Source organism: Bidens hawaiensis, unplaced genomic scaffold, assembly GCF_021521415.1.
Source record: "Bidens hawaiensis isolate Kalapana, Puna unplaced genomic scaffold, B.hawaiensis_p1.1 tig00034608_1, whole genome shotgun sequence".
NCBI classification, from domain to species: Eukaryota; Viridiplantae; Streptophyta; class Magnoliopsida; order Asterales; family Asteraceae; genus Bidens; species Bidens hawaiensis.
Genome location: NW_027495981.1, coordinates 86957 through 114370, shown reverse-complemented (window position 1 = coordinate 114370; position 27414 = coordinate 86957). Strand labels below are relative to the sequence as shown.

At 33.5% G+C, this 27414-nt stretch overlaps 2 protein-coding genes across 2 annotated transcripts; both read right to left on the bottom strand.

The window, feature by feature from the left end:
- Positions 1 to 2457: 2457 nt before the first annotated feature.
- Positions 2458 to 6879, bottom strand: LOC143586318 (protein CHUP1, chloroplastic-like). The gene is made up of 8 exons (XM_077067879.1): positions 6423 to 6879; positions 5606 to 6333; positions 3675 to 4994; positions 3466 to 3597; positions 3171 to 3352; positions 2953 to 3064; positions 2716 to 2859; positions 2458 to 2631 (listed from the first exon to the last, which is right to left on the bottom strand). Exons 1-8 carry the CDS (start codon positions 6526 to 6528, stop codon positions 2533 to 2535), a joined length of 2823 nt encoding a protein of 940 aa, XP_076923994.1. The 5' UTR covers positions 6529 to 6879; the 3' UTR covers positions 2458 to 2532.
- A 3417-nt stretch (positions 6880 to 10296) lies between these two features.
- On the bottom strand, positions 10297 to 14774 carry LOC143586313 (uncharacterized). Its single transcript, XM_077067878.1, has 11 exons — positions 14516 to 14774; positions 14351 to 14437; positions 13412 to 13558; positions 13213 to 13319; positions 12762 to 12850; positions 12567 to 12670; positions 12368 to 12473; positions 12213 to 12288; positions 11974 to 12088; positions 11352 to 11883; positions 10297 to 10534 (listed from the first exon to the last, which is right to left on the bottom strand). The coding sequence occupies exons 1-11, from the start codon at positions 14772 to 14774 to the stop codon at positions 10441 to 10443; spliced, it is 1716 nt and encodes a 571-aa protein (XP_076923993.1). The 3' UTR covers positions 10297 to 10440.
- Between the last annotated feature and the right edge of the window lie 12640 nt (positions 14775 to 27414).

The window sequence follows — 27414 nt, the reverse complement described above, 5'->3', positions numbered from 1 at the left end:
TATAATATTTTAATATGTTTTATAAATATATATATATATATATATATATAGGGGATTAGGTTCATTTCAGAAGTATTTTTATTGCGAGAAGTCGTTTCAACCAATCAAAATTTTTCTTTTTCTTTTATCTTTAAATTATGTAAAAGGGTATACTAGTAATTTGTGCAAGTGTTTTATTTTGGTAACTATTAAATATTGGAGGAGGTTTCAAATCATATTATTTATTTTTCTTTGTTTATATAAATTCAAAAAACTTTCAAATTACTAATTCATTAGACCATTTCCACAATCCTAAATTTCAAGCACCACCGTCACTAATAATATTCTAATATTCGACAAAAGTCAATCTTTTCTAATTTTTTAGGTTCTTTTAACTCTTAACAATTAATCATTGGTTTTATTTATGATTTTCGGACAAAGTTGTATTTCATGTATTTCATCGATGTCCATTTCTTCTATTTGCACAATTCTATTGATAAAAATCTATAACAAACCTAAATAGATCATATAGGATGAAAATTTGTATTGTTCTCTTCTATATCCCTAAAATGAACCAAAAACCTTTAAATAAGTTAATACATACCATACTAAAAATCTCTACAACCTAACTTCGTACAACAAATCTACACAAAAAAAATCTACATATTACCTAAATAAGCATACACAATAAACAAACCACATACACAAGCTCAGTAAACCTAACAGTAAATAGACTGTATACACAACAACCATAAACACCCCTACACAACAGTCTCATTAACCGTACACGGAAGACAAACTACATACATCTACACAAGCAACAAGCCTAAACATAAAATAATTTGTAGATTGCCTAAATACGCATACATAACAATACACACAAAGCTCAATAAACCTACACAACACACAACCTGCATACACAACAACAATAGTCACCCCAACACAGTAGCAAATTACTTACACAATAGTCCCATTAACACTGGATAGAACACAAAGTGAATACACTTACACAAACAATAAGCCTAAACATAAAACAATCTGCATATTGCCTAAATAAGCATACACAATAAACAAACCACATACACAAAAAGCTCTGTAAACCTACACACTAAACAACATACATATAGAACAACCACAGTCGCTCCTACATAGTAACAAATTAGTTACACAACATGCTCATTAATCTTACACGAAAAAAAAAAGTTACGTACGCGTCTACACAGGCAATGAACCTACACAGAAAACAATCTACACATTAGCTAAATAAGCATACACAATAAACAAATCACATACACAAGAAGCTCTAAAATCAATTTTATATGTATATAAAAACCCTATGTTTGTCCAAACAATTATGTCTCCATAATAAAGACAATGAACAATAATAAAATCCATGTATGTAACTATTTTATATGAGATAATAAGAGATATAGGTTAAAAACAACATAGAAGTAGACATATAAAATGAGGGAACGGGTGAATGAATCGAGATATAATTTAATAAGTCTAAACCCAAAAGTCACATATATCCTTTTTAATGTAGAACATATTAAATTTTTGTCTTATTAATTACTGCATTGCCACTTTTATTGTGTACCCTTGATTAAATACAATCAATGGTCCAGATCAACTTCTCGCTATAATTTCAATTCTCGCATGATCCATCCCATATATATATATATATATATATATATATATATACATATACATATATATATGTGTGTGTGTGTGTGGTGAAAGATGTGTGGGACCCACATTAGGTGGTTTTTGATGGTTTGATTTTTCAAACCTCAAAACTTGGATTGTGGTTTGAACCAACCACTCCAATGGTTTAGGTTAGTTTGAACCAACAAAAACCAACCATTGGAGATAGTCTAACTCATCCATAAACAAAAGATGCATGGATCGGTTTGCTTAATTAGATTCAAAGTGCCACATATGCGTCAAGCACTGGATTCTTGAGTCCTAAAATAAGATTCAAGGGTCAAACGCGCGTTGGGCTTCACGTCTCCAAATCCTACTTGATTGTTTCTTGCATTTGATGCATCTGCTCAAACACACCATGTCCTGAAAAATGTTCGATGATCACAACTAATACTACATTTTGTTTATTTTCGATGTGTTTTGTTTGATTGCACTTTATTAGACTTGTTGAAGAACTTCATGTTTCTGTGAATTGAATTGAATGTCATTGAATCATTCATTCATTTTCAGTAACATCGTGTACTAAACACGAATGTAAGATGACATTATTGTGAATATCCATGTTGCAAGTTGCATTGACCATTATTACATAAACCAAGCACCATATATAGTTAACAAATTATTGTACTCTAGATCAAAACCGAAACCAAGCCAGGCCCGGCCCGGCTAGGATAAGCAGAAATGGAAGCTATAACTTGTACGCATATTTTCTTGTTATTTGAATGTGATCTTGTGGTTTAATAATATATATAAGGTATGTAATTTTTCATAAAGACAGTATACACAAACAAACTATAAAAATGGAATATATCATCATGAAAAAAAAAGAGATGAAAAATAACGCAACCCTCACACTTCAGGGGTATTTTCGTCATTTGATTGTTTATTCATTCGGCTTCTCAGTTCTTCAAATGCCTTCATGCTCTCTGCATCAAACCCGCCTGCAAACTGTAAACAAAAACCATAGTACTCAATTTAACTAACACACAACCTTTTAGCATATATAACTCCAACATTAAATATTAAAATTACCTGATGAACATGGAAAGCAAAACGCACGCCTTGAAGCACCAAAAACTCCCGGTTTGGTTCCTTGTCGGGCCCATCTAGAGCATCAAGTTCTGAAGCAACACGCTTCATGTACTTCCTAGCCAATTGTACCAACGCCAACTTGATCTACAGATATAAATCGGTTTTCAATAAGTATTACATTTTAAACATGTGACCGACTAAATAATATAATTTAAGTTAACCATAAGTTAAGCATACCTTGCCTACAACACCTAAATCTTGCAGCCAGTTAACAGGGATACCATATTCTTTGTATCTAGACACAGCCATGTCTCTTGTTCTTAACAATGCATAAACACTGTTTTCCACTCTGCAAACAATAACCAGATTGTATATTTTCATTATTAGAAGAATAATTAAAAAAAAGATTTATAATTAAGAAAAATTAAAAGAGGCTTTTGTATTTTGTTACTTACTTCTCAAGCAGCTTGTACATCTTCTTCAAAGCAGATTCACAAGAGAGGTTTGGATCATCGGCGAAATTAGTTACTTGTGACTCAAGTTTCATGAGATCTTGATAATCAAAGGCTGCTTCTCTTAGTGCATCAGCTTTGCTTTCTGGCCAGTCAAAGTGCTTCAATACTGCCCTCTCATCAACCTTCAAACATATCACAACATGAGTCAATGTTTTTGCATTTTGACTATTATACCCTTGTAAGTTATGTTAGTTACATAACTAACTATAGATTGAGTTAGCTTTGTAATACATACCAAGAACGAGAGTTCTTCGTCTAGCCAGTTTACGAAAGCGAGCAAATCTTCTATATCGGTAAACGAAGCAGCACGAACTTCAGAAGCAAGTGACTCGACGAAATCACCTTGAGTTTCCACGTCCGCTTTTACCTGAAAATTGACAATGCATTTTATTAGCAACATATTAAATTAGATTCAAGATTAGAATGTTGAGACTTTAGACATACAGCTAACAAGAAAGTCGATCGGTTCTCAATCTCGCCAATCATATTACTCCTTGCATCAGCAGTGTTGGACGCAATAGTGGATATAACAGACGTATCCTTCTTCGCTTCACGCTTCATCAAACTCTGGTAGAATTCAACCAACTCTGGGGCCCGGTGAACTTTATCACCACCAGGACCACCACCTCCTCTGCCAAGGCTTCCTGGCGGAGGAGGTGGTAGTGGTGGTCCGCCAGGTGGTGGCGGTGGACCTCCTGGTGGAGGAGGCGGAGGAGGAGGTCCACCGCCAGGTACCACTAGACCACCACCAGTGGCAGCAGGCGGACCGCCACCTGCCCGTTTAGGTGGCGGACGCGCAGTCCTTGGTGGTCTCTTTTCAATATCAGCAAATTGTATCTTACTCACACCTTGTGAACCCACTGCACTTCCATCTGCTGACTGATTAGCTGAAGCATCAGGGGTTAATGTTAAGGATTTTCTTTCCTTAACTTGCGCCAATTTTGGCGGCAAACTAACCGTTGTTTTACTGTTGGTTGGTGCTTTGTAACCCGAGCTGTCACCGAACCGGATCGCTCTAGCTTGATTGGCTTTTTCTTTAATCTTCTTTTCACGTTCTAACGCGAGCTTATGACGGTCTTTATACGCAGGGTACTTTTCATCCAACACACCTTCAACTGATCTAGACATTAACTGAAATGATGATGCAACATTATCAGTTGAAGTAGGCGATTCTTGATCACCCTCACCGAATGTAGTGATCGCTACTGACTCGCCCGCATTTCTCAACATAAGAGCCTCTAACGGGCCCCTAGGTTTCTGAACCCGTGGAGACCCCGTAATCGATCTTGCGGGTGAAGTAAGAGTACTAGATTGAGAATCATCTTTGGTTTTACCCCATTTTTTAAGTTTTTGGATCAAACTTGGTTTTTTACTAAGACTGCTGTACCGGCTCGTAGAGCTATCGATCGAGGCGGTGTCGAAATCCTCGCTTCCTGGAGATGACGGGTGTGAAAAATTGCTATCGAGGTCGGTGTCACCGCCTTGACCACGCTCGGACCCTGCATACTCCAACATTAGTTGTTTAGCTTTTTCTTGGGACCGCGGGCTCAGGTTTTTGTTTAAGTCACGAGCCGAGGTTTTCCCAGCTGGGGTCTCATAGTTTCTAAGCTCGAACCGTAGACACGCATTAACCCAACGAAGGTAAACGAGCTCCTCGACCTCACTAAACCGGTTCATTTGGAGACCTTCTACTTGCTTTAACAGATCTTCATTGGTGTGTTTTAGCTTATTCACCTCTTCTCTAACCCGGGCCACCATTTCGGTCTATAACACCATGTAAAACACATTATGTTAATTATAACTCTTAGTAGTCATTATAAGGATTTAGTTATTTTTAGCCCACATGCCTGTTATAGATCTGTCTAGGTTTCTTGTTTCCTGAATTACAAGATTCAGCTAAAATTAAGGGTGTGCATAGGTTGGTTTTAGGCTCAAGTTGAACCGAAAACCAAAACTCGGTTTTTGAGTTTTTGAATACCATTTGGCTTCGGTTTTTTCAGTATTCAGTTTGGGCTCGGTTCGGTTAAAGTTTTTTTTATTTTACCATTTGGACATGAAATTTTTTGGCCAGACTTTTTCTTTTTCCAAAATAATGAATTTGGGCCTAAATATTTTTAGTAATTAATTATTATACATTTGGGTTATGTTGGTTATTAATATTATTATAAATTACTTAACATTCAAAATTAAAAACAAAAATCCCGTATGTTCGGTTCTGTTCGCTTTTTTCGGTTTCAATTACATACAAAACCGAAACCAAACCGAATATTCGATTTTTACAAAAAGATAAAGCCAGACCATTGTTTTTGTTTCGGTTAGGTTACTTTGTTCGTTTTTTCGGTTTCATGCACACTCCTACTTAAAATGTAGTTTACCTCGGTAGTACTGGTTAATGTTGCGATGCGCGACTCTGCTGCGTCAAGCTTAATAACCAACTCTCTCTTTTCATGCTGAAGCTCTCTGTTCTTCCTTTTAAGCTCCACAACTTCAACTTCTAATTCCTTCAAAGTTTTTAACTTTTTATCAATATCAACATCTTTCCTGACAGCATCTTTTTCTTTAGTTTGAAGGATTCCAACTTGTTGTTTTAACAACAATAACTGCCCTTTAGTTTGATTTGCTTCAAGTTGAAACTGTCTTTGAAGCTCCTTGATTTTATTTCTTGCTGAATCCAACTCCTTCTTGTATGCAGCCCCTTGAAGCACCTCTTCTTGCAGTTTCTTCCGCTCGGCTTGTAACGAGTTTATTGTTACGTTTAACATATCGATTTCAACTGTTTTGATCTTTACTTGTCTTTGTAGTTCCACAACATCTGATTCTTGTTCCTTGAGTCCGTAATATTCGAGCAACTCGCCTTCGAGTTTGACTTCTCGTTCCTCGAGTTCTTTGACCAGGTTTCGTAACCGTTCCAGCTCGTGTTCGTTATCCGCCATCTCAGCTTCGTATACCCGGTCTTTCTCGTATGGGATATCAATTTCGCCCGATAAGAGATCCGCAAACTCTGGGAGAATATCATCTTCGAAATCTGGAGTGTTTGGCTGCACATTTATCAAACCACTTATCAGTTTGACCTCTTCTTTTTCCTCTTCTTCTTCATCCTTTCCTGAACTCAAAATTATAACAAAATATTATTCAAATATTCAAAATAAGATTAATAATTTGGTGCCTGAAAGAGCAAGAGATAATACTAACCTGCAGATTTGTTTACAGGATTCGATGGTGGCCGTTTAACATTAACCTGCTTAACTGCATAAGCTGCAATTGAAGCAGCAACCAGAAAGCCTACCCTGACAATCATGTGGATACTGTGAATATGAAACAATAATATTTCCACCAAAAACCGAAACCGATGTCAACCAGCATCCCAAGACTCCATGATCAACCATTCAAAGCATCTGCAGACAATATAAAATCTTTTGAAACAATAAACTAGCAAACTTTTAGGAACAATATGTATTCTGATGAAGAAATATGATAAGCTACTCCAATCACAGATATCTGTTTCGATGAGTATAACGTTTAATACCAACGAATTTACAAGCCGAAAACGACTTTAACAACTGTAAGTTTGTAAAACTTGAACCCTAAAGTGTTTTGGATTATAAATAGTTATGGAAATTGGTTAAGAGTTTGACTGATGATGCCATTTGTCTAGCTTTAATGGGTTAGCCATTAATGCGGGCCAACGGGTCCATATCCCAGCTAACTATATGTCTAGTGTCCACACAAATTCTACAGTTATGAACCATACATGCTGTTATCTTGATAACCAAGCTTGAAACAAGTAAACAGCAGCCACCAATAATAACTGTTGGATTAAAAACCAATCTTTATATTGTGTTTTTGTCTTGACTGATGCTGGAAAGGACTAATATTTGATTGGTGTGGCCCAGTTCATAAGACAAGTGCAAAAAATGGTTACTTTTTTTGGTTAGTTGGTGGAAAATATAGATGGGAAAGATAAGTTAATAAAAGAAAGGTAGAGATTGTTCTTGCTTTAATGGATTGATGCATATGGCATATGTTAATCAAAAAAGAGTGTAAAACAAAATCTTATCCATGAGTACAAGAACAAGCCTTTATGGCCACATATTGGCCCCTTGTGCTCTTTCTTAGCATACCAAACATTTATTATCTTATTTAATAATAGGTGTTTATAGATGAAACTTTGTCACTTGCATGATGAAATTGAAGTAAACTTTTTTTTTAATTTAATGGGGAAATTTTTGTAATAAGATAAATTGAAGGTAGGTGACAAGAGGCTGGAAACTGGACCACCATATTGTATGGGCTAATTGTGATTGAATAAAAACAAGGAATATGATGCTCTGGTTACTGGAAAGCCTTACATTCTTTGGTTCTCTTATCATTTGAGGATGAGTCTGATGAAAAAGGAGTCACAAATTTAATACTAGTTTTTAAAACGTGAATTATAATATTATATATCTTTAGTTATTTGTATGTTTATTTATCAAACATGATATAGAAAGAATTGTCCCTTAGATGGTGCATTTATCACATGACACGAACCTAACATAGGATACGAGGGTTTGGTTTGGTTTAGAATAAACGGGTTAGAGTCAGTTTCAGGTCAAACCTGCAAACATGACTACCAAAACGTGTCGGTTTTGGGTCTGCAAGTTGACCCATTTAACACGTTCATTTAGAGAAAAAAAAAAGGTTACTGCATTATACAGATTTTCAGTTTAAAATATATTTTAGAGTACATGTCAACAAAACATAATGTACAAGACAAAAGAACAAAAAGCAGCCAGATGGGCTTTGGGAAGCAAGTGCCAAGCAGTATGAGTTTTGGGCGGTACCACGGCCCCCGGGTAGTGTTCCCGTCGGTACCGACCCATTTATGTTCCTGTCCCGCACCATATTTCAACTAAGGGTGTGAATTTCTGACACGACCTGAAAACATGACACAAACCTAAAACGAAATTCACATGTTTAGGTTTATTGTAAAGGACAAAGGAGTTTGGGTCAGTTTCAGGTCAAACCCATAAACCCGTTTAGCTAAAGTGGTCGTGTTTGGGTCGAACCTAACGGGTTATCGGGTTGACCCGTTTAACCCATTTATTTATTATTATTATTATTATTTTTAATTTATTTTATGTAATAAAATAAATTGGTTGGGTATCTTATGCTAACATTTATCATTAAAAAAGAAATTGAGATAAACTTTTATAATTAAAATGTCATTGTTTTATATAAATTTGTATCTTTTTTGCTTTGAAAATGTAAATTAAAGTATTAATATGTAAAAAAGAATTAAAAAAATTAAAAGAAATAAAAAGAAACTTTCGAGTCAACCCGCGAATATGTGTGGCGTGTTCGGTTCACATGTCTGACTTGACTTTTGATTCGGGTTTGGATTTGAAACCTTCTTTAAGTAAGCTCGCAATAACACATTAGATTATTGAAATAAGCAAGGCAGTGATTAAATCGAAACAGACCTCTTTTTGAATTGCAAAAGCCAATATTTTAAAAAGTGCATTCGCTGATCATAACATTACTATGAATGACACTTTAGAAATTAAATTAAAGCCTAATATAGGTATGTATAATGTATATACATATAGCAATTGAACAATACAAGAAATTTACACACAATGGTGATGGGTATTCAAGATTACCTTTTTGCCAGATGAATTGGAACCGACAATTTGATCGTTTGGAAGGTGAAAGCATTAATTTTGAAAGTGTAAAATTAGGATTTATGTGATTAGAAGACTTGAAACAAGCATTTTGTTTCATATTAATGGCGGGAATCGGTTTTTAAAACAATGGCTTTATTTTCTTTTCCTACCAAAAGAATATGTAAAAGAGAAAGTGTTATGCAACTGTAATTAAACCATTTCAAAATGAGTCAAAGAAAGGAAACCAGGTTCGGTTTTTTAACTTTAACTGGTTTCAAACTGGCAGATCTGATCAGTTTTAAACTGATTTCACTGTCAGTTTCGGACCCCAAACCGGTTCGTATAAACTTGATGAATGAATTTTTATTTTTATTTTTATTTTTATTTCATATTTAACAACCAACCACAATTTTGTATAATTACTTTCAGTTTCAACTAATTCTAAATAAGCTTGCATGTGCTTAAACGAGCTCTATATCTAACTCAGTTCATACTCTACATCCATAATCATCATCATCATCATCATCATCGTACTCAGTATATCCCACCAATAGCAAAGCTATAGTAGGGTCTGAGGAGGGTAAGATGTAGACAGCCTTACCTCTACCCCATAAGGATAGAGAGGCTGCTTCCGGTGAGACCCCCGGCTCGATAGTAGTTTTGCATCAAGCCTTGGACATAAGGCACATAGCACTCAATCATCGGGACACCGGCTGATCGGTGCATGTACCCTTGTCTTTCGGCTATCAACGCCACTACATGATGCCTGATTAACCGTCCGTCACTTTTAACGTTATTTTCACGAGATTAGTAAAATAACGTTTCACTTTTGCCCACCCGAGGGTTCACACATATATACATCATATGTGCGCACCGCAAGCAGGGCTACTCTACATCCATAAGATTATAAATAATAACATTCACATATTAGCCTCTATATTCATATGTTTTATATAATATTAAATAGAGAAAACGACTAAAACACCACCACGTTTGATTCTCTATAATAGAGAAGAATTTATAGAAAAATTAAGTATACCTCTAACTCACATTCAACCCCTCTATATTTTGTTATGAGTGTATAAAGGAGAAAAAATAATAAAACAAGTTTTTGTAAGTATGCTAAAGATACGAGAGTTGGATACGTGAGATCCAGTAGCAACTATAAAAAAATGTTTTTAGTTCTCCAATATGAATGCTCAAAAAACTTGTATCCTTACATAACTGTTTACTAATTTAGAGATGCAAATTACATAAGTTAGCTCATAAAAACTAGCTTGCTTGCCTTACATACACCTGCCCACCAAGTTGGCCCGGTTAACTGATTCATGGCTAACTTGTCTTGTCTTAAATCGAACAAACATAATACCACAACAATTAAATAAAAACAATGTTGAAACCGGCTATTGCAATTGCACCACCAATACCGCTTAATCACCACCACCATAAACGCTCTTGTGGTGTTGCTTACAAAACAATGTCCCAAAACACGCGCCATCTTGAACCTCTTTATTTATGTATTAATCACTAATGAATCGAACAATTTGCCTTCAGAAACAAACCGCTCAAGAACTACTACCCCATTTCCACCTTCGGCCCGCTTCTTCAAGAACCTTAGTCCGGGCTTGACCCTTTTTTGCTTCGTCCTCTATCCAAGATCTGCAAATTGGGTCGGTTAATCATACATGTAATTTTGTAGGGGTTGGGTTGACCCGAAACCTTTGGAATTTAACAAATAATTAATGTGTCAAGTATGGTTACAAAAACTTTACAATTTTACTACTCATTTAGAATTACATGATTTTGGAAATCATATGCGCCATATATGCACTTTGTAAGACTCTTGACCCGTTCCTTCATAAGTTAAATTTTTTACATGTTTGACACTAGGGCGTAAACTAAACAAGCCAATAAATCGAGCCAAGCTTCGCCTAAAGCCAAGCTTGTTTAAGAAACAAGCCCAAGCTTCACTTATCGAGCTGGCTGGCAAGCCTAAACAGGCATTTTATTTTATAATTTTTATTTAATGCATTAAACGTATATAAGTAATTCTAAATGTACATAAACAAACTAGTAAATAACAAATGTGTCGTGCCATGCTCAAGCTTGAAAACCTACTCATGAGCCAATACTCAACAGAGCTCTGAGCTCAAAATAAGCCAGGCTCGAGCTCTCGTAAAAAGAGCCGAGCTCAAGCTCACGTAAGCTAAACAATCCATGTTCAAGACTAGATGAACTGGCACAGCTCGGCTCATTTACACCCCTATTTGACATTACCCATTTATTTTGGTTAGAACCCATTTTGGCCCAAATCCAATTGTTACATTTTTAAGCCCATACAATTTGACCCGAACGCACTTTTACCGTTGCCCGACCCGGCTCATTTTGCCAGGTTTAGGAAAAACAAACATACTTTTACATTTACTCAATTCTACACAAATGAAAACCAAATGCGTCAGAAAATTGCATTATGTACCTGAGTATACGGAGCGCTTCTAACTCAGCCTCGAGTATCGACTTTGAATCAAGAATTTTTTCGTATTTGACTTGTAACTCACTAACAGTCCTATGAACTCTTTGTTGCTCATCCACATAACCCGTTCGTTCGTGCACGTGTCTCGTGTTCATTTCATCTACTTCCTCCTTCAAGCTACTAAGTAACTGTTTTTGACAGTCTAAAGCTGCAACCTCCTTTAAATAGTTACCAACAATATTATCTTGATTAATCTTCTGATTTTCCAAATCTTTTAATGCTTCCAAATAATCCGATTCAACCTCCAAAAACCGACGCCTTTCGTCTGCTATTTTTTTCTCCCAAAACCGTTGTATCTCACCTCTTTCAAGAATTGCAGACCTGATCTCTTTCTTTGCAAGCTCACGTGAAAAATTCTCGGCTTCGAGTTTAGCGAATTCATTGCGGATCGACTCGGTTATTCTTCCGCTGGTGAGCGCCACTGCAGCTTGGGCCTTGGTGCACGGTTTCCCGGGCTGGAACCGCTTGATCTGACCTGATATGCATAGCCCAGTATGTTAAATTACTAAATTGCCCATGGATGTGAGAGGTGTGTAAACAAGAAAGAGATGGAATGGAATATAACCAAAAACTTTTGTTATTATGCTTTTCTGGTTAGTCAGCGTGTCGATAAAAAGAACCGGCAAGACGTCTGATTTCAGCTCCCGTGCATCCAGAAAGCCGATTTTGTTCCTTAATATCTGGACTGTAAAAATGTCAGTATACGACTATATGTCTTATCTCTGACGGGTCAAATAATAATATATTGAAAAAATAATAATAATAATATAAGATCCGAATGATATTTTTAAAAGTTTATTCTACCTCTTCATTTAGTCCCGGCATAACTTGATACTCTAACTTGGCTCTCCAACCAATAAGATCTTCACGTGAAATTAATCTAGAAACCAGATAACTTAATGTGAAAAATAACACCTAAAAATATTGCATATTAGATATGTAATGCGTTAAACATATACCTCTCGGGAAAAAAATTTACACCTCGGGGGCTCTTTGAATTATCCAAATCAGAAGTTGAGTTTGCACCAGAAATCTTGCTCAAAACAACACCAGCCTCAGCCAGGGCTGATGTGGATATATATTATTCAGCACAAGATTAAAAGATATATTAATATTCTAAAAAGACAAAGCATCAAATTATTAATCTTAGTATCTTACCTTGAATGTACTCGAAGTCGGGATCTTCAGCGCTGATGTCATCAAAAGCGTTACTGGTAGATCCAGCAAGTGCAACAGATGGAAGTATCCTGTTCCTTGGATTCCTTAAACCCGAAAAAATTCTTAGTTAAATACATATGCAATATATCTTCTAAAATAATAACAATTAAGCAGAACGCATGCACAAGTTGCTACCTTTCAAGTCTGGAGTTAACTAGAATCAACCATCTTGCATATTCTCTCCTGGTACACAATTCATCTGCCTTGACTTCATCTTCAATAATCTGTATACCTTAATGACATATTGTTAAAGTAATGCTTAGAACGATCAACCAAACCTAAAACATAACTCCAAATGAACAATTAGTGGATTTGTCATTTGACAGATTTTCAGTTTTATTTACTGGCATTATTGTTTTATATCTTCCTGTTTATAGGTTGCATGTACTGGTTTGGGGAGATTGAGCTTGACCGTGTAATGATATTATAGTGAAAAAGTTCAAGTCACTACTAAAAATCAAGACTACCAAATAATTTATTGTATACAGTTAACTCAGCCCATAAGGGGGTTAAAGTAAATAAGTAATATATTTATTGGTGTAATGTATCATAAACTTAAGCATTAATACGACTTGCAACACAATACCTTCAAATTCTTCAACCACGATAGAGCCTCCTGCTGAGTCGCATCTGCAGAAAGCGGAACTACAATTCTTCCAGGCTTCCCTTCTTCCCGCTTACCATGATTGGTTACTACATCTTAAATAATAAAAATAGTTAAAAAATAAAACGCCAACAATAAAACTTTCTGAGCAATAAACAAAAATTGATGGAGATGAAAATACCTTCTTTTGCAGTCTGACCAACTTCTTCATCAACATTCTCCGTCAACTGCTCATTAAAACCTTCATCCACCTTAGATCCATCTTCTGAACCCAATGATTTGTTATCAGCAGAGACATGAACCCGACTGCTAATTCGAAAAACAAAACCTGAAATCAAATCAAGATAAGATTTTAAGCAGGGTCGATTTTCAAAACATTGCATTGCATATTTATATATACACAATAAACAAACCATGAATAGAAACAGAAGTGAGATGATACTGTGTGACATCTTTTAGTTTATTTTTAAGTTTCATTTATGCCCCTTATACTATCAATAGGATACACCGTTAACCTATTTAATATTTTCATTTTTCTCCTAACGCTTTTTGCTCATTAACTTTTTTTCTCAACATTCGGATCCAAACATTTTTAAAAGCGGAATTGTATTCGAAATCAAACAGTATTTAGTATTGTAAAGTATACCGACTGTCAGTACCGTAACAAATTGAACTGATAGCGACCAAACAACATCGGTATCCATATTCATGTTTATTGTTTTTTCGATCGATATAAAACACATTTTCATACCCTTTTAGGCATATCACGACTTTATTTTCTACGCTACGCGAGACAACTTTTGTGTCTTTAAACCAACATAAATAAGCATTTTTATTTTCAAATACACAAAAGTTGTTATCGAACAAATACCGTCGAACAACATAGGTACCGGTACCGGGTACCGGCATTCAATTTACTTTTGATAGGAGACTCTTAACTTTATGTTTGTAGCATTTATTTGATTAGGCTTGATACTATTGTAAACATCATATTACGTATTACGCCTATATCGAATCTGCTGCAACACGCAGGTGAATTCCACTAGTCAGATACAAATCACAATCCTCCAATTCAAACAAATAAATTTGATAAAATACATAAAAAATGAAAAAGATTTACCCTTTTTCGATAGCTTATACCGCGCAGACACCGCAAGTAATGCCACCACCGAAGTCCCAATACCAAACAAAAGCAACACAGGAACCCCTAATTCACCAAAAAGGTACAACATTTCAATTGAATGTACATATCAACATCAAATTGCTGCAACATGCAATATTATACCTCCTGTTTGCTTTCTGGGTACACCAGATTCTTCAAGAATCGCCCAGCCATTGTAATAATCAACATCCGGCCGATCGGAAGAAACCCAACTCAATTCTTGGTTATCTTGAGCAATTGAAGCAGATAAGGGTGCAAACTTTGGGGGTTTAGGGTTTGTGGGTTTGAAATTGAGCAATGGGTATTGGGATTTAAGGGTGTGGTGATTTGTATGAGGGGTGTGAAGTGGGAAGAAGGTGGGTGTGGATGAAGACGAACACATTATTATTATTATTATTAGTGTTCTGTAATGGTGTGAATATTGAAGATGAATTTGGGGGTTTTTAGAAGCAGCTTCAATGGCTTTAGATGGAAGTTGAAGAAGAAGAAAAAGGGTTTAGAATCTTGGATTTGATCGTTTTATTCATTTTCTTAAAACCCCTTGTTTTTGGTGTGGGAAGAACACTAGTAAAGATTTTTTTTATTATTTTTATTTTTCTTTTTCTTTTTTTTTTTTTTGGATGAAATGAGTTTGTATTAAACTTAGATTGTAGACCAAGTGTATTGGAGTAACGAGTTATGTCGCATTACTATGTGGGAGTGTTCGCTATTTCTTTGTTGGGTGGCGAGGACATGAGTTCCTTTAGACTAGCTTTATCAACAACCTCTTATAAGGTTGTTACACTATTTACATATTAAAAAAATAAATTAAATTAGCTATAGTGTACAACCCAAGCCATGAGATCAACCTAGGTCATGACCTGACTTTATTTAAATATTTATTTTTTCATTCTTTTCTTTCAAATAATTTCTTTTGTATGTAATTTGATTTTTCTAAATAATCTACATTATTTAACTTATTTTAAAATTTCAAAAACACAGTCTTGTTTAGTTTATTTTTATGAGCATTTCGATATAAATTTTGTTAGAAATGGATCACTTTTAAAAACATGTATTTTTTATAATATTATTATATGTAAAATTAGTTTTGTTACTTCTAAAAAATTCAAGTTTTTTTAATATTTTTTATATTTAAATACAATTTAAAAAATAAACATTTTTTTTAATTTTAATAAATTTTATAGAATAAATTAAAACCTAACGTATTAAAATAATTGGGTTGGATTGGGAATGAAAATGAAAAATTGGGTTAGGTTAGGTTGGGTTGTGTATGTAGAAGAAAGAGAAATTAGTTTTTTGTTAAAATGTTGGGTTGGGTTGGGTTGGGTTGTTGATAAAACTAGTCTTAGGCACTGTTAGACTGGGTGTAGTTGGACGAGACATTAAATCAGTTCACTAATTTTAACTCGACAAACCAGAATGGGAAGGACGCCAGGGGCAGGGAGCCTTTTTGGGCACTACCTTGTTAGCGGGCTCAAGGGCACAAGATGTGGGACAATGCTTTAATTCAACTAATCAAATCCAACAACTCATTTTCTCTTAATAATAATAATAATAGTATTATTATTATTACAACAATGGTGTTAGTTAAACCGTCACACATTTTTTTTATGAAGAGTTAACTCGCCTACGTGATAGTTACTTTTAGTTACTTAACATGTGCGAGTGTAAAAGGAGATGTAGTCCACCAAGTTTTTACCAGCTGCATGCACACACACTTCATTTATTTTAGTTTTTTTTTCTTTTATTTAACTTACTAGTTAAACCGTCACACACAAAAGTAAACCCCCTAAAAATCAATGAGAACACTACGTCTATGTGACAATTATTTTTTTTACCTACATATGGTCTTATGAATCATATACAATATCTTATCATTACACATATCTTTTTCTATTTTACCACTTTATTCGTGATTTGTATGATTCAACAAATTTATTGGAACCGTTGCTATAGAGCGAGATTGGAGATCCTCAAGGATGAAGGTGTTTCTTTTGGTCCATTTTTCATAAAAGTATTTATGGTATCGAAATTCGAATAGTCGATCATCTTTATTAACATGAAGATAGCATTTAATATACCAAACCCTTATACCTTTGAAATATCATATATGTTCTAAAACCAGGCTTCGTGTATATTATTCTAGAAAGATGAAAGCCCGTAAAGAATTATGTATTATTAATCAAAATGCATTTTTTTTACTTTAATAAAAAATATTACTAATAAATCTTAACTAGTATATTTTACAAATTACAACAATAAAAAAATTACTTACAACCACCGTCTTGTTAATTAAGTGCCAATTTTTGCTTGTTAATGACATGCAACTTCAGGTTACACACATATTTGACCTTGTCTTCCCGTGTCCAATACTTGAAAAGACTCGTACTGGTGTGTCACTAGCAATATTAATATTATGCATAGACTACAGGATGGGTTGAAGTTGAACGTAGACTTTATAATAAAACAATAATTAATAAATTATATATTATATGTATATATATGTATGACTTGCAGCCTATTTAGGCAGTTGGAGTTGAAATAGTAAGATGGAGAAGGAGAGGTACTTTGTAGTTATTCTCATCTTGGTTTCCTTCTTTATAATCATCTCATTATTAGGTAAGTTTATTTATATATTCATACATACAATATATTAATTTGTTTCATTTATATATTTATGAATATGAAGTATGATGCATCACACGATCTTTCAAACAGATGGAGCTCCAAATTGGAGAGGCGTACCTCTGCGGAAATCACCTCTTCCTCCAAGGTATCAAGGTTCGCTGTCACCACCGCCGACACCAGGACGAGCGGGTAGCATCACTTATGGATCTCTGCAGAGAAACAAGACCGCCGCCTGTGGCTCCAATTGTGCAGGAAGATATAATCCTGGTGAAAGGAAGTGTAAGGTTTACGACCCAAAATGTAGGGTGTAGCCGGATTGTTCATGTAATTTTATTGTTCACATATAGTGCAACTCATTGTCTTTGTTTTCACTTACATCTCAACATGTGTAAGCGTGCATGCATGCTTTTCTAATAATATAGCATATGGTTTACTATTACATTACAAGAAGATTATAAATGTATATGCACTAGCTTATCGGTGATTGGTTATAAAGGTTCTGTTTTTTCCGGCTAATTCTATCATGAATGAATGTACAATTAAGGCAATATCTTGTGGGTATTCTTGCTAGCTAGTCTAAATAATAACTAACGGATCTAGAAAATTTTCTTTTAGAGTTTTACTGCTTTTAGATGCTTGATCAATTTCATATGGGTGGACATATAAAAATTCGGCTCGGTTTGACGGTTTGGGTCAACTCGAAGGTTCAGGTCAGTAAGGTTCATCACATGAAAAATACGATACAATTGCAATAACAAAATCGTTAATTTTATATAAAAAAAGAACAAATTCAATGAACATGAGTATGCACTCTTATAGTCTTTATCTGTATATGGTCACAAAACTGTGAAATATGTAACACATATTCAAAATGCTTAAACTTCTAAGACAGAATTACAAATTTTGTCCTTTAAACATTGTCAGTTTATGGAGTAGGTCCTTTAAAAAATTTACTTTCAGTCGCTATCCCTTATATGATAAGTTACCTCGCTTTTAGTCCTTTATGCTAACGGTCGTTAAAATTTCCAGTTAAATCTATGAATGTGTAAAGCATGTGATGGGTATAACTGTAATTTCAATCTACCCTTACATTTAAAAAAAAGAAAAAAATAAAAATATATAATAATTTATTGTTAATAAATTCTCTCTCTCTCTCTCTAGCCTCCGACTTCATCCCTTCTCTCTTCCTTCTCTCTACACCACCACCGCATCACCATCGCAGCACCACACCATCACTCCATAACCGCCGCAGCACCGCAACATCACAAAAAAACCCCAATTAATTAACCCCTTAACACACAGTTATACCTTCTATCATCACCACACAACCACCACCATAACTATACAAAATCAATCTCCTACCCCTGTTTTCTCATATCAATGGACAAAAAAAAAAAAAAAACCTAAACTAAAAATTAGGAAGCAAAATTGAAGTCCAAACCCCAGATTTTTCCACCATATTTGACGTCACTGAAATTAATCAAGATCCTTAGATCTGATATATGACGGGAGTGCTGTGATGACGATGGTGGAGGTATCGGAAGTCACTGACGATTTAGTTGATTCAAGCGATGGCGGAGATCGCCGAGGATAGACCCAATTTGAATAACCAATTTTTGTTGATGAAGAAGCCACCAGTGAGGACGACCAAAACATTATCAGGCAAGATGTTAAATCCTTTCCAGCCAAAACCCGTCTCTAGAAAACCCATCCCTAACTCCGACGGGAATAATGGTGGTTGAGCGAGATAAAAAAGAAAGACAGTGGTGATTGGAGATGGCATTTTATTAGGTGGGGGGGGGGGGGGAGAATTACATCTTTGCCCTCACACATGTCTAGACTTAATTGAAAAATTTAACGAGAGTTAGCATAAAGGATTAAAAGCAAGGTAACTTGTCATATAAAGGATAGCGACTGAAAGTAAACATTTTAAAGGACCTACTCCATAAATTAGTTATGTTTAAAGAACAAAAGTTGTAATTCTGTCAACTTCTAATATACTCTTGTCTAGATGACACATGTAAACAAGCTAACAAATTAACAATTTATATCAAGAATTTAAAGTAACAAAGAAACATGGTGGAGACGTGTGGAGTGGCGGGTAGCCGGTAGCGAAAACAGTGAACAAGAAGAAAGGAATACCTTAAAGATCAATGGCATGAAGCTTTTTATTACTTTGAGAATAGGGTTTTTTTTATAAGATTACATGCATACTGTACACGTTTTTAAATATTAGAAAAGAAACTAAAATCTCTCAACAGTCCATGAGAATATGCAAACTCATGACTCCATGAGGCCAGGAGAAAGCAGCAAACTAACCGTTGTTATTATTGAATTAGAAAAACACATGACTAAAAACAAACAAGCTATAATAATTCGAAGTACTTCACGTGCATGTATCTTGTATCTCCCTGCCACGTCACCCTGAGCGTAGGATCAAACATCATCAAGTGGCAGGGGTGAGGCACGATGGGCGGCAGTGGCTGGAGCAGAGGGGGGCTACTACTGGTGTCTGATCGTGCGTGAGGTGGAGTTGCGGTTAGTGCACATGTGATGTTTCAAAGTTTTATAAAACAAATCGCAATAATGTCCCATTTAAACATGTAAAAAAAGTTACAAAAAATGGTCACGAAGAGAAATAGAATCGAACAAGGGACCTTATAGTTATTAACCCGTTCATTTCTTTTTATGTCCGTCAATGTGTTTATATAATCTCATCATTATTCTTTTGATCTTACTTGGTACTCATATATTAACACCTTATTCATGGTTTGTACGATTCAACAAATGAATATCTTTGAAGCATTACGCACTACAGAATGAGATTGAAGATCGTTAAGGGTGGAAGGAATCATTCTTTTGGTCTTTCGACAAAGTACTAATTAGAGTATCGAATAATCGATCATCTTTATTAACCCTCTATACTTTTAAAATATCATCTATTGTTGTAAAACCAAGCTTTATATATTGCTATTGAAAAAAACCCCTTGTTTAAAGGGCCAATTTTTTTTATTAAATTATATTTTTTACTACAATACAAATATTATTAGTAAACCTTAAATAATATATTTTACAATTTTATATATATATATAGGGGAAGTATATAATAAAAAACCCATTTGAGTTGTGAAAACCCGTGAAAACACCATGTAACATTGTTTTCTTTTTGTTTTTTTTACATAAGTAATATATGTTGTAACATTTAATACAAAACATCGAAAACTAAAAAACAAAATTGTTTTGCTATTTTTTAACTTTTTTTACTAATTTTTATATATGTTTTTAGGAGAGAGAAAAAGTTATATTTATATTTATATTTTTTATTCACTTTAATTGTGGAACAGAAGATTTAAACTTTAATTAAAAACATGTGATTGGGAGTTGGTTTCTAGAGTTTTCACAACTCAAGTGGGTTTTTATTTTAACCTTACCCTATATATATATATATAGGATTTGGTTCTTTTCAAAAGTGTTTTTATGAAGAGAAGTGCGAGAAGTCATTATAACCAATCACAATTTTTCTTTTAATTTTATATTTTAATTTGTTTAGAAGGGTATAGTTGTAATCTCTATTAATTTATGAATATGGTAACTAATAAATGTTGCATGAGGTTTCAAATAAAAATTTATTTTTATTTTTCTTAAATATTTGTAGGATTTTACTCAATTAAAAATTTTAAAATAAATAAAATACATATCCAACTTATCAACAAACAAATATACATCTGTTTTATTTTATTTTTAATTTCAAGATTTTTATCTAAATTACATATAGACACTTTGAAATACTACCTACGCAGTACATAAATGAACCTACACATAATAAAAACTACGGGTACACAATTCGAAATACCTCCTACACAGTACAGATATGAACCTACACATGATAAACTTACACATACATAGTTCAAAATACCACACACACGAGACCCCTATTGACCTACAGAGTACATATATGAATCTACATATGATAAAAAGTACACGGACAATTCAAAATACCACTTACACAGTATATATATGAACCTACACAGTACATAAATGAACATATACACGATAAAAGTTGCGAATACAAAATCCGAATTACCACTTACATGATACATATATGAACCTACACAATACAAAATAACTGTTTCTTTATTACATTTAACTACATATAATAAATAACGGATAATGCTAATAATTTACACTTGTAAATTTTCACATGCACATTCGTGATACCACATACACAATACATATATAAATCCCACACAGTAAAAAATAAACAATTTTTTTATTTTTCACATTAAACTACATATAATAAATAACGTATCATATTGATAGCCAACAATTGTAAAATTTTCATGTACGCATTCTTGACTCCACCTACACAATATACTAATATGTGTAGGCAATACATGATATTTGACGCATTTGAATAAATATAATTGAAGATATTGTTGTATTAGATTAAAATAAGATTTGTTTAACATTAGTTTGATTGATAATATCAATTAAAAAATAACAATTAAATAAATTATATGTAACTTTTAAAAGTTAGTAATAATAACAACAAATAAATGTTATTAATTACTTAAGTTTCACACTAAACACTCTACAAATCAAAGACTTAATTACCCTTATTTATTACATTTTTGGTAAATTAATATCTTAATAATTACTAGTTTACCTTAACCAATCTAATCCATTGATTACACATAGCTAATGTTAATCAATGGTTCGTATTGATTTCTCGCATTTCTCGCTATAACTTAACTTCTCGCATGATCCATCCCCGATATATATATATATATATATATATATATATATATATATATATATATATATATATATATATAGGCAAAGTATAGAATGAAAACACACTTGAGTTGTGAAAACCCGCGAAAACCCTATGTAACATCGTTTTTTTTTTGTTACATGTAATATATATTGTAACATTTAATACAAAACATCGAAACATTAAAAAAATTGTTTTGCTATTTTTTAACATTTTTTTACTAACTTTTTTGTATGTTTTTAGGAGAGAGAAAAAGTTATATTTATGTTAACATTTTTTATTAACTTTAATTGTGGACCACAAGATTTAATTTTTAATTAAAAACATGTGGTTGAGAATGAGTTTCTCGAATTTTCACAACTCAAATGGGTTTTTATTTTAACCTAACCCTATATATATATATATATATATATATAACAAAAACTTAAAACAACTTGTTTAAAAGGACCAATTTTTGCTCAAGTCAATGACATGCAACTTCATGTAGTAGCTATTGGCCCGGTCTTCTCCCGTGCCCATTACTTGATACAAATATTATGCAAAGAGCCAAAGAATGCATAGATTTAAAATTAGATTAACAACAATTAATAATTTATATGTGTATGTATATATGTATGGCTTGCAGCCTTCATAGATTTAAAATATTAATTGGTTAATTAATTCTCTCCTTTAGCAGCTGTACGTTGGACTTGAAATAGAAAGATGAAGAAGGTGAAGTGTGTGGTTGTTAGCTACCCGTAGAGTGGATAATTCTCCAAGAATTAAGATCAAGGACACAGGAAGTTTTGTTTTGGAACAATTTTTCTCCTATCTCAAAAAGGAAATCACAATGCTTTAAATAGTAGAATTTCCTAGGATGCACTTTATCTTTCTAGCTTGAAATCGAGAAACGTGACTAACTGCTACCACTACCTACATGCATGCTGAATCATGTAAACATGGTATTACTTCCTAAATTAATGCAAGGTAGTTGCTGACTCAGTTCCTTGGCTGCCACGAACTAATCCAACAAACGGGCTGGTACTCTGATGTCTCTCTTGGGCCGGTTCGATGAGGATTGGGCTAGAACCAATGTTGGGTTTGCGTTATGGGTCGTATCAGTGGTTATTCTGATCTTGGTTTCTTTCTTTATAATCATCTCATTATTAGGTGAGTTTATACATTTATATTCATATTCATAGTTTCATACATAGAATATTAATTTGTTTCATTTAGAGCATTCTCAGCCCGTTCCCTACCCTATATCCATATATATCATGTAATTATACTAAAAAACACTATATTTTCTCTCTTCTGTTTAATGAAATAATATTTTTTATTCCTTTATCATTATATTTTCTCTCTCTTTCACTCACAACTACTTTATAAAAATATTAAAAAATTATACAGTATTTACAGTGAAACCTTAAATTTAACTTTCTTATATAAATTTTCTCTCTCCTCTACTCACAACCACTCATAACTATACAATATAATTTACAAATCCCCCTCAAATAATTTTAGGAAACGGATTGAGAATGCTCTTATTAGTTATGAATATGAAATATGAATCACACTATCTTTCAAACAGACAGACCTCCAAATTGCACAGGAGTAACTCGGCCAGTATCACCTATGGCACCAAAGTAACAAGGTTCGTTGTCACCACCTAGGTCACCACGACGGACGGGCAGCCTCATCCCTTATAGAGCTCTGCCGTTTTCACCTAGGCCACCAAAGTATCAAGGTTCACTGTCACCACCTGGGTCACCACGACGGACGGGCAGCCCCACTTATAGAGCTCTGCAGAAAAGCGCGCCCGCTTGTGGCTCCATTTGTCAAGGAAGATACGAAGTTCGTAAAAGGAGGTGTAAGCTTAACGACACATCGTGTAGCTCGAATTAGTTTATAAGGTGCATGGGGTCGGTTGTATTGATTACTATTCATATATTGTGCAATCTATCGTCTTTGTTTCCACGTATACATCTCAACATTTATAAACATGCATGCTTTTCAAATAATATATTATATATGATTTACTATTAGATTACAACTTGGTTAATTATGTACCAGCTCATCTATGATTGGTTAAAAAGGGTACAATTAAGCAACATTTTCCAGCGAAGTACGCTTAATTGTGTAGTTCTCCTCTAATCTGCAAGCAATGCATCCAAAACGTACACATTGGTGGTGTCTAAGATTAGGCATCAAATACCATTTCATAAGTGTTCAGTTTGTTACATTATATAAATTTGATCTCTTAACGCTTTTCCACGACGTCCTCAACGACAGTCTTGTGTAACCTGACATGCATGAAAGGAAATGTACGAATCATTTAATGCCTAGTACGTATCAACTTAAGTGATTGTTTTAAACGGATTTTGTAAACAGTTTCAGTGAACAATATTCAATATAAGTTTCAGTTAACAGATTCAAGGGGGCACTTACAATGAATGGCTTTTTGGCTTTGATGACATTTTCATTACGTAACACAGTTTGATATTTAGCAAACAATTTCATTAACAATGTTAGTGCATTAGTGTCAATGTCAATAACAGTACCAATATCAATTAAAGATATAAGAAACTGAGTGATTGAATAAATGCTATAGGAATTACTTTTGATGCTAACTAATGTATATGATTTAGGAAAAGTAGCAAAAACTTCAAACCTTGTTAAAAAGATTTAAAGAAAAAATAATAGCGTCTATTTAAGAGGGAAAAATATATATATATTTTTATTTAATTGAAGTTTCATCTTTTTTACTATAGATATAATCTTTTAATTAACAAATACAAACAAATTCCCATGGAAATGGATCGCAAACATGCAATATGGCATATGCTAATTCAAAGCTGGGGATGTAAACGAATCGAACGAACACGAACAAAGCCTTGTTCATGTTCGTTCGTTAAGAAAATAATCTGTTCGCGAACGGCTACGGAACGAGATTTTATGTTCGTGTTCGTTCATTAAGGAAATTAATATGTTCACGAACGGTTAACGAACACAAATGAACACAAATAAAATCGACAGAGCTTAGAGATTGAGACCGATGTATTCATCAATATGAATAATGAAAGCCTGTAAATGAATCGATGAACACGAACAATGGCATGTTCATGTTCGTTCATTTAACTTTAAAAAAACACGGACACTTAATCGAACAAATATTTATGTTCATGTTCATTTATTTAAAAATGGACATTTGTGTTCTTTTGTTTAAAATTTAAACGAGCATAACTGAACAAAGATAAATAAACATGTATGAAAAAATGTAAATGAACACATATATAAACGAACTTAAATGAAACCGCTTAAATGAACACAAATTAACAAATATAAAACCTTTAAGCATATGACCTATCCAGATAATATTTAATTATTTTCTATTAATACATAAATGAACATAAATAAACAGACATAAATGAGCGTTCATGAACATAAGTAAACGAACGGAACATGTGTTCATGTTCGTTCATTTAATTAAACGAACACAAATTTTTTGTTCATGTTCGTTCGTTTATTAAATAAACGAACTGTTGATACACGTTTTGTACGTCTCAGTCTTTATCAGGGCATTAATGTAATTAGTTTAAAGTATAAGGATCTTAATGTAAATATGGCTAAATGGGCCATTCGCTCTAATGTAATGTTACATTCGTTACCCCGTAACGAATGTAACACATTCGTCTAATCTATAAGCTCATTCGTTAACCCAGATTAACGAATGAGATAACGAATGAGGGCTATTCGTTATATGTTAAATGTATTAACGAATGAAGAGTTCATTCGTATGGTTTAATGTAACGAATGACACATTCGTTAACTGTTAAGTTAACGAATGTGGTCATCCCCTATATATAGTCTGTAAATTATTCATTAATGTAAGTTTCCAGTTTGTTTATTAATCCTCTCTCGTTACTCTGCCAGTTCATTCTCTCATATCATTCATATCGATCATAATATATATCAACTTTAATCATATACCTAAACATCATGTATCGTCGTAATCATAAGGTCTAGATCCTTTCCGTGCTCATCCAAGGACTTACACGAACATAATCGAACTTCCCACCAAACGGTTCATAAATAGTTCACCGAACTTTCGGTTCGTTTACAGGCCTATTCAAAGCCAACTTTAAAAGTTTAGTTCTTTAAAGTTTTGTCACATAAGTTTTAAGTATTTATCTTTTCCCCTCAATTTGATTTACAAACTTTGGTTCCTTGACCTTTTGCCATAAATGTTTCACATATATACTTTTGCCCTTCAACTTTAGTTTCACATCTTTCTTTTTGACCTTCACTTTGGTGATAAACTTCTTTTATAAATATTTTACCATAATGAATTGAAACGATATCGACCAACTACCCGCCGCGCTTCCATCGCAATGCGTGATGGCTTTCGAACATGCAATGCATTTAATTGATCATTATGTCACAACACACGAGTAGAAATACTTGTTTAGATTAAAGCATATATAAATGTGACAAATGAGGTAAGAGATCGATTAACAAATTGAGTATACTTTTTATAAAACATATAACCAATTGGGTAAAGTTAAAATACAAAGGGAAACAAAAATGAGAAGTGTGAGAATGATTTGTGACCATACAAAAAACCCCTTAAAAATAAATTCAAAGAAATTAATAAAAAAATCATAACTCAAAATATAAATAAAAAACGAAAAAAATAAAAAAACTAAAATATTTCCCCCATCATTCCCGTTTAAAGAAAAAAAACTGACGAAAAAACGACGCAGAAATCAAAGACACAATGACGAAAATGAACAAAAGACATAATTATAAATAAAAAAGACACAATAGATTGCAAAATATAAAACAATGCCGAAACAAAATATAATGCAATGTTGAATAATATAACACAATATCAAGAAAAAAAGACACAATGTCAATGAAAAGAGATACAATCAATGGCGAAAATAACACAAAATACAATGATAAACAAAGACATAATGATGTTTTTCACTCAACATTGTGTTTTTTTTGTTTTTGTTTTTAGAATGAGAAAGACGGTGGAAACATTTTTTTGTTTTTACCTTTTTTGTTTTTTATTAATTTTTTGAGTTATGATTTTTTTATTAATTTTTTAAAAGGTTTTTTTTTGTGTGGCTACAAATCCTTCTCATTTTGTCCCTCCTTGTTGAATAACTTGACCCATAACAAGTTATATGATTATTTGATTATTTAAGGGTAATAAGGGTTTATATACCATCTTAAACTTCTTATATTATGATTTTGATACTATAAATATTCTAGTACGACTAGTTAAAATATAAAATTTTACAACTTAATACCAAATAAAATTCTACGTTTTGAGTTTATTTTATTTTACAAAAAGTTTTAATCCAATAAGGGGTAGCGGCGCAGCTTGTTGCCCGCTTGTCTTCTGTTTCGATGTAATCCAATAAATTTTAACAAAAAAAAAATATTTATTTTTTATTTTTACTTTGTTTCTTATTGTCACCATCATAAAAGAACTCCAAGTTTGGCAGTTTGTATACATTTATTTAGTCTTCTCCCGTGACCAGTACTTTATAGTTCATACACTAAGACTCGGTAGTCGCCTGTTAATATTAATTATTCAAAGATGGGCCGGCTGACGTCGAACAAAGACTTC

Excerpts from the sequence above, each read along its gene's own strand:
- LOC143586313 (XM_077067878.1), bottom strand. The coding sequence starts at position 14,774 with ATGTGTTCGTCTTCATCCACACCCACCTTCTTCCCACTTCACACCCCT. Across the intron at positions 12,851-13,212 it reads CGTGGTTGAAGAATTTGAAG|ATTATTGAAGATGAAGTCAA; the intron begins GTATTGTGTTGC and ends TAAGGTATACAG. Across the intron at positions 11,884-11,973 it reads CATAATAACAAAAGTTTTTG|GTCAGATCAAGCGGTTCCAG; the intron begins GTTATATTCCAT and ends TATGCATATCAG.
- LOC143586318 (XM_077067879.1), bottom strand. The coding sequence starts at position 6,528 with ATGATTGTCAGGGTAGGCTTTCTGGTTGCTGCTTCAATTGCAGCTTAT. Across the intron at positions 3,353-3,465 it reads ACGAAGAACTCTCGTTCTTG|GTTGATGAGAGGGCAGTATT; the intron begins GTATGTATTACA and ends ATATGTTTGAAG. Across the intron at positions 2,860-2,952 it reads ATTTAGGTGTTGTAGGCAAG|ATCAAGTTGGCGTTGGTACA; the intron begins GTATGCTTAACT and ends TTATATCTGTAG.